At 39.3% G+C, this 13,907-nt stretch overlaps 1 protein-coding gene across 3 annotated transcripts in view; it reads left to right on the forward strand.

The window, feature by feature from the left end:
- The window catches only part of SYTL3 (synaptotagmin like 3), a 33,760-nt gene that overhangs the window by 19,405 nt on the left and 448 nt on the right, over window positions 1-13,907 (forward strand). For all 3 annotated transcript variants that reach the window (XM_084515803.1, XM_084515804.1, XM_084515802.1), the window contains 7 exons: window positions 3,341-3,484; window positions 6,236-6,414; window positions 8,685-8,787; window positions 10,500-10,670; window positions 10,860-10,974; window positions 11,590-11,698; window positions 12,568-12,770. In XM_084515803.1, the coding sequence (XP_084371929.1) occupies window positions 3,341-3,484; window positions 6,236-6,414; window positions 8,685-8,787; window positions 10,500-10,670; window positions 10,860-10,974; window positions 11,590-11,698; window positions 12,568-12,770 (1,024 nt within the window). The remainder of the gene's footprint in view (window positions 1-3,340; window positions 3,485-6,235; window positions 6,415-8,684; window positions 8,788-10,499; window positions 10,671-10,859; window positions 10,975-11,589; window positions 11,699-12,567; window positions 12,771-13,907) is intronic.

Here is a 13,907-nt window from a genome sequence, read left to right on the forward strand (position 1 = left end):
AGTGGGATAATCCCTTTCCTTGACCTGCTTGCAATGCCATGGGCACACCACATGGCTGCCATGGCACACTGCTGGCTCATATTGCTGTCTGCCAGAACCCCCAGCTCTCTTTCTGTGGGTGTGCTCTCTAGCCTCTTGTCCCCTTGTCTGTACATATATCCAGGGTTGCGTCATCCCCTGTGCAGAATCTGGCACTTGCCCTCATTAAACTTCATGTGGTTGGCGATTGCCCAACCCTCTCATTTGTCAAGATCGCTCTGCAAGGCCTCTCTGCCCTCAAGGGAGTCAATAGCTCCTCCTAATTTAGTATCATCTGCAGAGTCATTATGTATTCAAATCCTGAGTCCAGATCATTTATAAAAGCATTGAAGAGAACTGGCCCCAAAATGGAGCCCCAGGGATCCCCACTAGTAACTGGCCTCCAGCCTGATGTAACCCCATTTACTGTAACCCTTTGTGCCCAACCAACCCATCAGCCAACTGTACACCCATTGTATGTATGTACTTGTGTAGCTGTGTGCTGGAAATTTTGTCCAGAAAGATACTGTGAGAAGTTGCTTGAGAAGTTTGTGAAAAATCCAATCTTCTTTTCATGAGGTAGGCAAGGATGAGTATGATGTTACATACCTGCTTTAAAGGTACACTGAAAAACTTGTTTTGAATGCTTTCACCTCTCAAATGACTGAACTTTCTCTATACTCAAATTTCCACATAGTACATATTTACTGAATTGCCTTGCTCAACTTTATGAGTAAATGCAGTCTGCCAAGTGGCTGAATTTAAGAAGGGCTTTTGCTTGGGGCCAGACCTCATTTTATGATATTATTCACAACTACCTCAGTGCACACTTTTTATTTTCCTCTGAAATGTTATGTATTGATAAATGGAAGAGACAGGATGTCAGATAGCATGAGCTAGCGATTTGGATTGGACCAGCAATGTATGTGAACTCTTGGAAATTAATTCTGGTATTTATGCATGCAGTTACACATAAAATTAGCAACATTAACTACCCAAGTGGTGCTTTCATTGTGGCAAGCTATACACATTACTGTTACTTTATCTACTATTCCACTGGCAGAGCACTGCTCTCTTAATGCATTGAAAAACATCAGATTATAAAACGCTATTTGTAGATAATATGAACTTTTAACTGTTTCATTGCATGATGATCACAAGCAGCCTGTCATGTTTAAAAGATAGGTGGATTCTTTGGGTTGGCAAATGTATGTAGGAGACAAAAAAAATTGTGTCAGATTTTAATTGTCTATTTAAAGGTTTAGGGCTCAATTTATGTCCACCCTTTGCAGGTTTTGAAAGCTAGATTTCAATGTTCTTTGTGTTGTCGGAGCTCTATTTCTATGATTCAGGGTCCATTTGTTTCATTCAAACCAGTTAGGCTATATCTAAACTAGAATTTTAGCTTTGCTAGAATTACTGTTGGTCTCTTTTTTTCTTGTGAATATCATCTTTGACATTTAGGTATTTTCATATTGAAGGAAATTTTACTTGCCTGTCCCTGCACTTACATGCTGGCTTTCTGTATCTTTGCTGTGACTTTAAAAATTATTAATCCCCGTCAATAGCAATATTGCATTATTCTTGCATTTGTATTACTTCCAATTACTCTTTTCATTTAACAAGGGCAGATATTTACATCATTGCTAGAACCATGACTAAAAATAGAGAAAAAACTGTTTTAAATTGTACTTGTAAAACACCTTTGAAAATTAATTACTCAAATTTAGAACAAACAAATAACAATTCAAAAGCAAGAAGTGCGAACCCCTGTAAAGTCTGAACCTAGGAAGTTAATTAAGTAGTGTTTTCTAGGATCTCTCACTATCAGACTCTTTAAGTTCATTAGAGGGACTTAATTATACCTACCTTGCTGGGGGAACAAGCAGAAATGTGCAAGCTTTGGAAGCTCTTTGTGGTGTATCAGTACCTGCGGGTTACTGCTCCTGTGACAGTGGATTCATACTGTTGCAGCCAATTCTAATGAATTGGGCTAGGTGGGAGTCTTGCTTATGACCTGGTGCTAACTTTAGTGCTGGTATTCATGTCGCATTCTCGGTCACTTACTTTTCTGTTTAACAAAATCGAGAAGTCTTTCAGAACCAAGTATAGAAGCCAAAATTCAGTGTGTAGCACTTTGTTTTGGTTAGGAAATGAAATTGGTGGTGTTTCAGATTTTTAAAAGTGAGAAGAAAATTTATCTACTGAGAAATGTTATGTTTTGGGGTTTTCTTTTTAAGTCTGTATCCTGAAGACATTTTGTTTTCTGTCTGTTTCCTTTTCAAAAGGGAACTTAATGAATTCTTACATCTATTTTTAAGGTAGGGCAGTTATTACACATAACAACTACTGTGTACTATAATAACAGCACACTGCTTTCCATTTTCCACATCCTGTGGTTGTTGGTTTTTTTACTTTTATTTTTTTTAAAGTAATCTCAATATATTATCTCTTCTGCTGTCCTCATTCTTTAGTGCTTTTTGCTGATGGTGCAGAAGAGGTTTCTAGGTCTGATAAATGTTTGTTATCTATTTCTGATGCAAATAAGTTCTGTTCCTTTGTTGATTCAGCCACACTGTAGTCTTTCTAGTCTTTTGGGTAATCCTTGTTATACAATTATTCTCTTAGATCCTCACCCTGTAAAACTTCTCACCTCACCCTTTTCCTACCCACTGAACTGTGAACACACTTTTCATAGATTGTATCATACAGGGGTAATGGTGTGTCAGAGTGACCCCAAACTCATTTTCAGTATATTGCCAGCCATGTGTGTCAGTCTTTTGGCACTTCAATAACAACAGGGTTAATAACGTGATAACACAGGTGGCTGAAAGTAAATCTCAGGTTCTGCTACTATACAGTTTTCGACAAGTTATCAAAGCTTTCATAGGAAGATTGGGAAAGTGAATGAACTTAAAGTCAAAGCAAAGTCAAGAAAACATCAGAAGTTTGTTTATTTATTTCTTTGAAAAAATACTGTTTTATTAAAGACTAATAAGGCATTTTATTGGTGTATTGCTACATTTGGTGTGTTGTTAGTAGACTGTTCGCAATTACTGTGGAAGTAGTGATCCATAGCTTAGGTGGTTGAGTGTTGATTTTAGAAAGTTATGAATATAATGAATGTACTACTAGCTGGCATGAGAATGTTGTAAATAAATATTTAAATTAAGTTACTACATTTTCATTGGAAGTGTGCCACCTGCATGACATTGATCAGAGAGAATTGTAGCTATTTACTAATTTTCATGTGATAGCATTGCTGAAGGAATCAGAGCTTTTTTCTTAAACAAAACAAAATTAATTGCTTAATCTCTTACAGATAAAAAATACACCCAGTCTTCAACAGCTCATCACTGGGGCCCAAAATGATAATGAAATCCTTACCAAAAGGAGTTTCAAGCAAGAAGAAGACATAACAACCAGTCCCACAAGTGATGCAGTTTTCTGTGATGGCAGGAAGCATGTAAGTTGAAGTGCGAAGCACACCAGAATAGGTACCAAATGAGGACAAATATAAAAGCTAAGATTTTGGATTGTATTACAAAATGAAACAGGGATTTCACTTGAGTTTCTCTCTGATAAAAGGCTGCCTGCCTTTGGCATAATCCTCGTGGAAGCACTGTGAACTTCTTACAGCATTAGCCAAATCAAATTAATAATAGATAATTGATAGATGGATGTATCCATTAATAATGAATAACTGATGTGTCAGGTTCCTCTGAATTTTGCAAATCCATCTAACATTCTTTCAGTTTTTTATTAGCATTGGGACCCTGAATGTGTTTCTTTCTAGATTTGTAGCTGGCTTTTTTCTTAAAATATCATTTAACAGAGGGATTTTGTTATTCTGCAAGGGCTGTGGTAATGCAAATGTCAGTGGAAATTCAAATGTCAGCATGTCAGTGAATGAAGAGGAAGCTAAGAGTTGCAGAAGTCAGGGGAGCAGTTCATAGGCTCAGAGGATGTCACTGAAACCTCCCCTGATGGATGACATTTTGAATACTGCAAATGACAGAGAAGGAAGGCAGCTGTAAATGAATTCAGTACATACTTTAAAGTCTCTGTGATTAACTGTGGAAGATAATTTCTATGTATTAGTGATGAGGTTAAGCAGGGTGAAGTGGCCAAGGAAACCAAGACTGATATTATAAAGAAAGGAAATAAAATGGCTTTTAGGGAATCAGAATTAACCAGATTGCTCACTTTGCAGAGGAGTGAAAACACGCACAAGGCCTTTGGCGCTCTAACATTTTACTGTGCTGTGGAGTCTGAGACGTTGCACAGACAAATGAATGACCATTTTGGATGACATTTGTGATTCTACTGGCAACAATTTGAACTTTACTATTTTGTCTTATAGAGGGAGGAAGGTCAAATTCCATTAAACTTCTCTTTATGGGTGTTTGTTGATGACCACTTCATGAAAATATGTCTTCCAAAACATAAGATGCCATAGCTTCCAGTCATGCCAGTAGGAGTACAATACATAAAGTCATTGCTAAATCTCTGTTCACTGAAGCAAGAGTGATTTCTACGTTGAACACATTTAATTTCTGATCAGGTGGGAGGCATATGTAGTGTTTTCAGTCCTAACATTATTAATCAGAATAACTCTCCAATTTCTATGAATAAATAAGAGGTTCTGTGCAAAACATTTTGAAACGCTTTTGCAGAACTTCTGTTAAGGCATATGAGCTAAGAAAAAAGTCTACTTGCATTCCTTTGTCATGAAGGATTTTTGAGGAAAATAAACTTTTTTTTTTTTTGTCAGATGAATACAAATATTCTTTGTCAGAGAGTGAAAGAGCAGAACTGAACAAAGGGAGATCTCCCTGCAAGGGAGATAGATTACACTGATACACATCTTGTAGAGGGAGCAAGATTACACGCAACAAGCAGCAGGTCAAAACAGCCCTAACACTACTTGTGACTTCCTTAATAAGCACCCTGACCCTTCTTTCATCAGGTTTCTACGTTGCTTAGAGCTTATAAGATAGCCTAGATAGCTCTTTAATTTAAGTAAGCTGTTCATGTGAATTTTAATGTGAGTATTTGGCAAGCTGCACTTCTGCAGCATTGGCAAGAGCATCTGCATGGAAGACAGATATGATCTTATAAACACTACTCTGCACTTTCAGCTGCTGGGTTGTGCAAGCAGAACTCCTTGGTTAACCAGTCCTGTGTGGGCTGGTGTTTTTTTTCAGACAGAGGAGTGATCTAACACAGATATTTTAACAATCTAGGATGATATTGTTGTGAGATTAATCCCAACAGCAACTGCATCTTCATGACAGATGATACGTAAAAAGATTCTAGAGCTTACCTTAAAGAGCACCATTATAAATGAATGGAGACCGAGTTATTTTGATTTGTTACAGTGAAGATGGGTAGATAGCACTAACAAATTATGTGCCTGTGCTGGGCCACAGAAAGACTGTAGTTTCTTCATTCCTTTCAGTTTCATGGCTTCTGTAAATGCTAGAAACAAATACTGCTTATATATATCTGGATGGAGGGCATCCAAACCTTTGTAAAAGTAAGTACTTCTACTTACTGTGAAAGTAAGTAGATGAAAAGAGAAAAAAGTGGCTGAGGTGAGCCAGGAAACACCTTCTTAATGCACTAACTTATGACGGCTGGATATCTTTGTACGTTAATCTTTCCTGAACAGTATGGAGTATGTCATTTTACATGGAATTGGGTGATCTCGTAGCATATTTGCTGGATGTGCAATGCTGCTTTTGTAACCGTTAATACCTAATAGAACCTGGCATCTCAGCAGTGATGCTATGAACATCACTATTAATAGTAGTCTAGTTCTGTATTTCATATATTCCTAGATTTCAGAGCTTTTTCTGAAGCCATCATTAGGAGACAGTACTCTCTTCCTTTCAAACACCTTACACATTTTTCTGATGGGAAGTCACCTGGCAACTTGACTGGGAGACAACTTCTAGATATAGAAGTTATCTAAGAAAGCACTTTGTTAGCTCAGAAAGTTTGCTGAAAAGGTGAAGCAGTAGAAATGCAATTAGTTATAATTTTCAAGGCTGTTATGGAAGCAAGAAAATGGTTTCATACAGTTAACCTAAAGACTTCATGATTTCCAATATCTCTGCAGTCATGGCACTAAAGAAACTGGCATTTGAGGGAAATAAATGTTTTGTTCTATTAGATCTGAAGCTACTTTTCTCAAACATTTGTCTTTTCTTAGGGGAGTTTGTATAGCCTTAACAGCACTTGCACTGAATCTGGCAACTTTGACAAAGCTGACATCACAGGAGAAATAGAGTTTGCCATAAGATACATCTTCAAGGCTCGCATCTTAGAAATTTGCATCAAGGGATGCAAGAATCTGGCTTATGGAGAAGAGAAGAAGAAAAAATGTAATCCGTAAGTATTTTGTAGAGAAGGAGAAAGAAATAATAAGCAAAATATTTTGGTTTGAAGATACCATCATATATAAATCCATTTCAATATTTATGTATGCCCAGTTAGCATTTTCAGAACATCCAGTGTATATATCTGCACTTTTTACAGCTACACACTGCAAGACAAACAGGTTTCATACCAGCACGTCTTGATTTCTCTTCTGACCATTTTCTGCTATTAGTTGTCTGTTCCCCTGCATGTGAGCAGGCAGTTGGTTATCTGTGTTGCTGATGAGCACCTTTGGATCCTGACAGCAACTAATTCTAGCTCTTAACAGCAACAAGATTCTAGCTCTTAAGTTGTGCCTGCAAAATTAATATACACGTGGCTAAACCATGAGATGGAAAATTGAAATGTGAGTCATGTTGCTAATTCATCCACTGACTCATTGTGGGTTACTGGGTGATTGCCATACTGCTTCTGTGCTTCCATCTTCCTCATCTGTAATAAGAATGGAAATTTCAGATACTGCAACACATTTTAAAATCTGAAGTTGGTTAATAGTTACATATCACAAGAGGAAGAAGTACCTACTTCTGTGGATAAAATAGGTCACAGAAATGATGGGTTGGAGAGTTAAGCATTGGTGGTTTGTTTGTTTGTTTATTACTAATTGATCCTCTCTGACTATGCAGCAATCATTTGCAGAAAACCTAACAATAAATGCCTAACAAAAATAAATACCTAACAAAAATAAATACTAAAAAAAAAATAATAATACCTGAAATACTCTACCCCTGCTATCATGGGGTGTTTGAACACTTGAGTGACCACACCGAAATTTCAGAGTTGCAGTCACCTTCCCCCGGAAGGAATGTGGCTTTGAATATCTTGCAGAGTAAGGTCATAAAGATGAGCCTAGGGTTGAAAGGAGCCTTGCTGGAACAGCAGCTTACGAAGTGGAACAGTTTGGGAGTGTTTTGGGGTGGGTCAAAGTTCTTTAAGTCCCCTGGTAATAAATTTGGACAAACAGTTGCAGGAAGCCTGAAAGGTGCTGTGGGAAGAGCTGTGTACTGGACATTATGTTCTCTGTTGGTATATATTTATGTATTTCTGTTGGTTCCCAACCCAACAGAAAAAAGTACAGTCAGTGCACTCAGAGCACTTGACAGAAAACAAACTTTTAAGTAATGTTTAACATGTGTTGAATTGGTTGAATTTGACTGGTTTGAGGTCTGACTGTCTACTTGTTACTCTATCACCCCGGATCAATTTAATTAAGAGGCTAAAAATTCTACTACCTGAATATTTTAAAAAGTAGTTTTTCCTATGGATAGGTTTGGAAAAAATGAGGAAGATGTGTAAGTTCTGCACTGATTATATGAAATAAAACTGACTGTAAATTAGCCAGGAAGTTAATCAAGAGGCTGGTTTGAAATTGGTTTAAATCATATTATCTGAAATTTATACCAAAAATACAGTTGCCAAGCTGTGAGGCAGTACTCCCTACTGCCAATACTCTTTGGTTTTGAAGCTGTAATATAAATACAGCCCACTGAACTTGTATTAAGGGGAATGTTTAAGTATTAATTTTGAAATGAACTACACATGAGAAACTTTGGGTAGTTGTCATTGGTGCTTGATACTTGTCCAACTCAGCTTCCAGAAGGATTTTTTTTTTTTTTTTCAGTTTTGCTTTAATGCTGATTCAAGGAAATTTTGAACATTTTACATACTCTCCCACTATCATTCTAGTGGTATATTACAACAACTAATATGTGTAAGTGTTATGAATTATTATGCATTATATGTGTGATTATACCTTTTATTTGCCACGTTACTTAATGCTGTGAACAATCAGCACAAACAGCAATGAACCTAAAGGTGATCGAGTTCTTTATTTTTTCTTTGAGCACATAATACGCTCTGTGCTTTCCTCATAAAGCTGTCAGTACAGCTGACAAGGTGACATTCTTGATGGCTATTTTATAAGAGGACAAGAGTATGTAATAGAAGATTCGCATTCAGAGCCTAATTCTTTCCCAATTAGAATAGGATTGAAACACATTATCTGAATGATATACAGAGACCTTTATAGCCTGACTGCTCATTTTAATGAGAAAGGATATAAATCACAATTTGCCATTTTATTGCTTAGAAAATTACAAACTCAGTAAAAGTGTTTGAATTAAATAATTAATTTTTCTCTTTTAAATAAATCATTTTTCTTAGTTTGATTTATTTATATTTTTCCCCTTCTGGTCACATTCCATATCCTCTCTATTTACAAGCTATGTCAAGATTTATTTACTTCCTGATAAATCTCCTCGGAGTAAGCGGAAGACAGCTGTCAAAAAGAGCACAGTGGATCCAGAATTTGATGAGACTTTGAAGGTACTGCTGGCAATTATGTGTCGCTAGAAGCACTCTTCCATGGTAATGTCTCCTTTTATAATGTGCAATCCTGCAAGTTCAGAATTGTCCTGATGGGGCAATTGCAGGAGTCAGTGACAAGAGTCATTAAGAAATGGTTGGTTTCAGTCCAAATAACTTTTGGACTGAAAATGCTTTTGAAGATCCACTAGTGAATTGTGCACCCTCAAAAGAGTTTTCCTTTGTGCACGAAACACTCCTAAAGGTGTTGTTCTGAGTTACTTTGTGGCAAAAGCAAAGTGTCTTTCATAGACTGTTTTGGTGCGTTCAGGATCTGAGCGTATTGCAGAGCAGAGTGAGTGTTTTACACAGGTGTCCCTTTCCAATGGTGCCCTTTGTTTTCTGTGTCACTGGGAGTGTGTCTCTGCAGTTAGGATGGGGCACCCCTGGATTAGTTTGGTTGTTTCCAGTTTTGTGCCCAGGTCACTGCACAACCTCTTCTTAAGGTGCTTGTGCATCAGTGAGCTGCAGCAGCACATGAGGTCTTTGGTAAAGTGTATTCTTGGAAGAGATGTGAAACAAAATTAATGGACAAACTGACATTATTTCTCTTTGAGCTACGTGCAAGTTTCAGTGTGTATGAACATCAGCAATTTGTAGCAAGTGAAACAGGCAAAATGTTTGAAAAGAACATTGTTAGAAATTGATAACAACAACAACAAGATGTATACAACCTATGTCATTCTGGTATATCTCAAAGTCTGTAGATAGTGTTTAAGTTGGGAGGAAAAAAAGCACCTAACACTGAAATAATTGGTTCCTATTCTATAGTTGCTTTTCAGTGCCAGAGCGATGCAGAACTGGTAGAGAGTGAGAGCCATGCCTGAGCTGGCTGCGTGAACACTAAGGGTAGATTAATTATAAATGATTTGAATTGGTTTAAACAAGCAGGAATGGTCAAACGAGCATAGTGCTAGTGGAGGTGAACTGCACTGCACCACAGCACTGAGATCCCACTCAGTGGGATCTGTCTGCAAATGAAGGCACCTGCACTTGGGTACGTGCGTTTGTGAGGAGCACAAGTGCTCTTAGGAGTCGCTGGAAGCTAGGTAGGGTGATTCAGGGTTATCCTTCCCAGAGCCTACACCCAGCCTGTGATTCAGCAGCCCAAATGTCAGCAGAGATGCCCGCAGCTGGATGCAGGTTACCAGACTCATGTGGGTATCTCAGATAGCCAGCCATGTCTCAGAGAGCTCTAACTGTGCCTAGGGAGTAGATCAGGGCTTTAAGGACTGGTCTCCTGAATTACTGCCTTGCTCCTGCTGACTGCATTTAGTAGATTTCTACTGACCAGAATGGAAGTTTTAGCACCTTTGTCGCGTGTCTTAATCTTGACCTCCAACCAGAGCAGCCAAATTGGGCTGGGAGTATAAAACAGAAAAGTAGATTATAAAAAACAATGGTCAAGAATTACTTAAAGTTTTGGATGAATTAAAATCTTCAGCAAGAGGCCAAGGTATTCCTGGAATGTCATTTCATATTTGCACGGGCATTACTTTAGCATTTAAGGAGTGAGGTAACATGGAAATTGCAAGGCACGTTCAGACAGCGTAGTTCTGTCTGCATCCCGATGCCTTCAGCCATGCTGCGGTCAGGCAGCCTTTGAGCAGGCTGTGAGCATGGCTCTGCACTCACCCTGTGTGTTGCTTTATAAATGCTGTTTGTCTTTCCAGTACAAGATTGAATACTCCCAGCTGGCGAGTCGGCAGCTTCAGATCTCCGTGTGGCACGCAGGAGCTCTGAAGTACAGGGTGTTTCTGGGGGAAGTGGTGATTCCATTGGCCACGTGGAATTTTGAAGATAACTCGATGGAGGCATTCAACTGGTACCAGCTAAAATCCAAGGTGACTGTTAGTTCTTGTGCTTGGATCTTAACAACACAGTGTTGTGAAAGTTATGAGAGATCACCCTTCTGAGGTCATTGAGGGAAGAATGCTGTCAATCCAGCCCACGAATAACACCTGCTATAAATGAGCTGTGAGAATGATGTGGAATAGAATGTAATGCCAATCTCTGCATGTCTCTCTTTTCAGCTTGAAAAGCCTGAAAATAACCTTATCCAGTACAGTGGAGAACTCCTGGTGTCTGCAAGACTGTCGGTACCAGCCCAGTATAAAAACTTCCAGTTTGAAAGGTGGATGAGAGAAGGTATCAAACATTCCAGAATACCTGAATCCCTTGGCTAGAAAAGAATTAGGATCAGTGAAGGACAATGTGCCTACTTCACCTTTTTGTTCTTTTTAATGCCAGCAGAAGATGATCGCTTTAATAGCGGTCTTAATTAGCTGTTAGGTTAGTTTTGTTTCCTTTTTCCCCCACAAACAATCCTGAAGTCACCAGCTTGCGTTCTTCCATTTTTCTTCCCTACTCATGCCTGCTGTGCCTCTGCTCTACAAACAGAGCTGTAACAGAGGAGCACTATCACACCACAGGTTGGGCTGTTTCTCCTGCTTCTGGCTTTGTTTCAGGGAAACGCTCCTATGGGTATTGCCCTGTGGGTACTTTTTGGAAATACAACTGAAAGCTCTATCTTTGGAATAGGAATCGCAGAGCAATTCACTGCTTTTATTCACTGCTTGCTTTCTTTGTGTGAATCGTGACCTGTGTAAGCAAGTTCAAATCTTTCAAATTATCTGAATACAGCACTGAGTCCTTATTTCAGTTGTAGCACTTAATAATTTTCCTGCTTAATTACAGCGGCATCTTATGTTATCAGCTGAACTAACTGGTCACTATTTAATGTGATAAATTCTCCTCTTTTAGGAAAAAAAGACGAAGGAGTTCCCAACTGCCAGCTTCAGGTTATGATATTTGGGGCCAAGAACTTGCCTGTGCTGAGACCTGCTGGAATGCTGAACTCATTCGTTAAAGGGTATGTATGAGACTTAGCACTTCAAATGGAGAGTGTCACAAACATCCTGTGCAAAGGTAAGAATTAACCCGCTTTCATCAGGAGGCTGCTGTGTGAAAGTGGCACTGTCCATGCTCTTAGTCAGACTTGTTTGTAATTGTGACAGTTTACAGCTGAGTGTCTGCATAACAGCAGTGCGCAGCAGGACAGTGAAGGGTCCTGAGTGGAACATCACAATTTACTGTTGTCACTGAAATTCAGAGTTCACTATTTTAAGCATCTGCTTTTAGATATTGGGAGGAAAAAATGTGTGACTTGAGGGAGGTGAAAATACAGTATTTTCATGCCTGGTTTCAGCTGTGCCCTTGCACAATTTAATACAGCTTTGGATAGTGAGAAGAAAATTTTGATCTATACATTTTAAAAGAGAAAGGACTGATTTTTTCTTCAGTGTGCTGGGTACTTAGTATGTGGAGTCACTTTACTTTCTGGATGCCAGGCATTACAGTGTTAAAATACCTCCCAAAGCCACTTCACCTGCTGTGGTACTTATCTTCAGTGAAGGGGGTGAGCATTTTATCTACCGCACAGGCAGGTTTCAGACAGTATTGGGTAACAGAACTGGGAGTAAGGGGTCCCTCATCAGCCAGTGACAACAGAGGAAAAACAGACAGAAGACCCACACTGAAGGCAGACAGAAGGAGCCAAAGTCCCCCAAAGAAACAAACTAGCATCATGTTCTACCTTGCACTTAGCTGCACTCTTTGCTTTCTAAGGCAGAGTGAAGGGTCCTGCTTGATTAGTGCCCATGTTCTGTTTTCTGATTGAGTAAAACACTGCTTGGCTCAGCAAACTTGCTGAACTCTCGTTTTGTTTTTTCTTTTGGGAAGCTGCCTTGTCCTTCCAGACCAAGCAGAGTTGAAGCAGAAGTCGCCTGTCCTGAAGAAAGAAGACTGTCCTCAGTGGAAACATCTGTTTGTCTTTGATGTTACCCCAGCACAGCTACAGCAGTCATGCCTACACTTGACCCTCTGGGACCAGTCAACTTTTGGCTCACACGATCAGTTCCTAGGGGGAGCCAAGCTTGGTGCAAGTAAGTTCTTCATCACTAAATGTTGAAGTAATTTTTTGGGGAAAGAAATAATATTTTACATGCTAAGTAGTATTTGCACTGTGCATCTGTCATGTGCCTGCGCACACAGCCCCTAGACCCTGACCTAAGCAACTTGCAGTCTCAGGCTTTGATCCTGCAAGAACCAGTGCTCGTGTTCTAGTTCAGGCCTGTGCAGAAGCTCTGGGCTGTCAGTGGGCATTGTCAGGCAAAGACATTTGTTAGCATGGGGATGTTCAGGGACAAAGCCTGGCCACACGGAAGACAGGAACAGAACAGGTGGGTGCATCAGCTCATCTAGAGCTCACTATGTATTTTTCAAGACTTGTTCCTTGAGCAGTTTTCAATGACTTGGCTATTTCTAAAGTGCTAGCAATAACATCAGCAGTGAGCACATGAATACCTTGCAGATATCTGTGCTTATTGTTTTATATCCACAAATCCTTCCAGTGGGAGATGCAGAAAGTGAAACTTGCTCAGAAGCCCTAAAGAGACTAAGTGCGTATTTGAGCTTTAGGCTCCTGTCCAACAACAAAAAACAACAAAAAGAGCCTTCTTTCTCAAAAGCTCAGAAATGTCTGAGAAATCCTCTGCTCACGGACTGGGCAGGACTTAACAGTATTTGTCTAGAGAGCTATTGTCACTTGAAGGCTGCCCAGTGGAGTCTCTCACCCCGTTTCCCAGACAGTAAATGCTTTGGTTTCAGTATTTGAGATGAAAGGCTTAAAACTGAGACACGTCACCGAGCTGTGCTATCAACGTGCACTTTAGAAGAGTGTTATCACTAGCAATAGTGTGCAGGTTTCCTCATGAGCTGCTTTTCATTGTTTTATAGCATTTTCCTTTCTGTTAAAGCAGGGCCTACATGCTTCTGAGTGACAAAGACCATCCAAGCCCCAAGCCTAGTGAGGCATTATAGTCACTGCAGATGACCAAGCTGATCTGTTTTTGCCATGCACACTGCTTTTAGTCATACAACCAAGAATTTTTTCTTTGCAGACCGAGCTCTTCACTGATCTTACTTTAATAGGATGTAAATAACGCTCTATAATTATAACTACAAATTATTGCAATGAATGATGTGAGTGCTACAGAACAGCTGAAAATGCTCTAGAATTG

Source organism: Aythya ferina, assembly GCF_964211825.1.
Source record: "Aythya ferina genome assembly, chromosome: 3".
Lineage (NCBI taxonomy): Eukaryota > Metazoa > Chordata > Aves > Anseriformes > Anatidae > Aythya > Aythya ferina.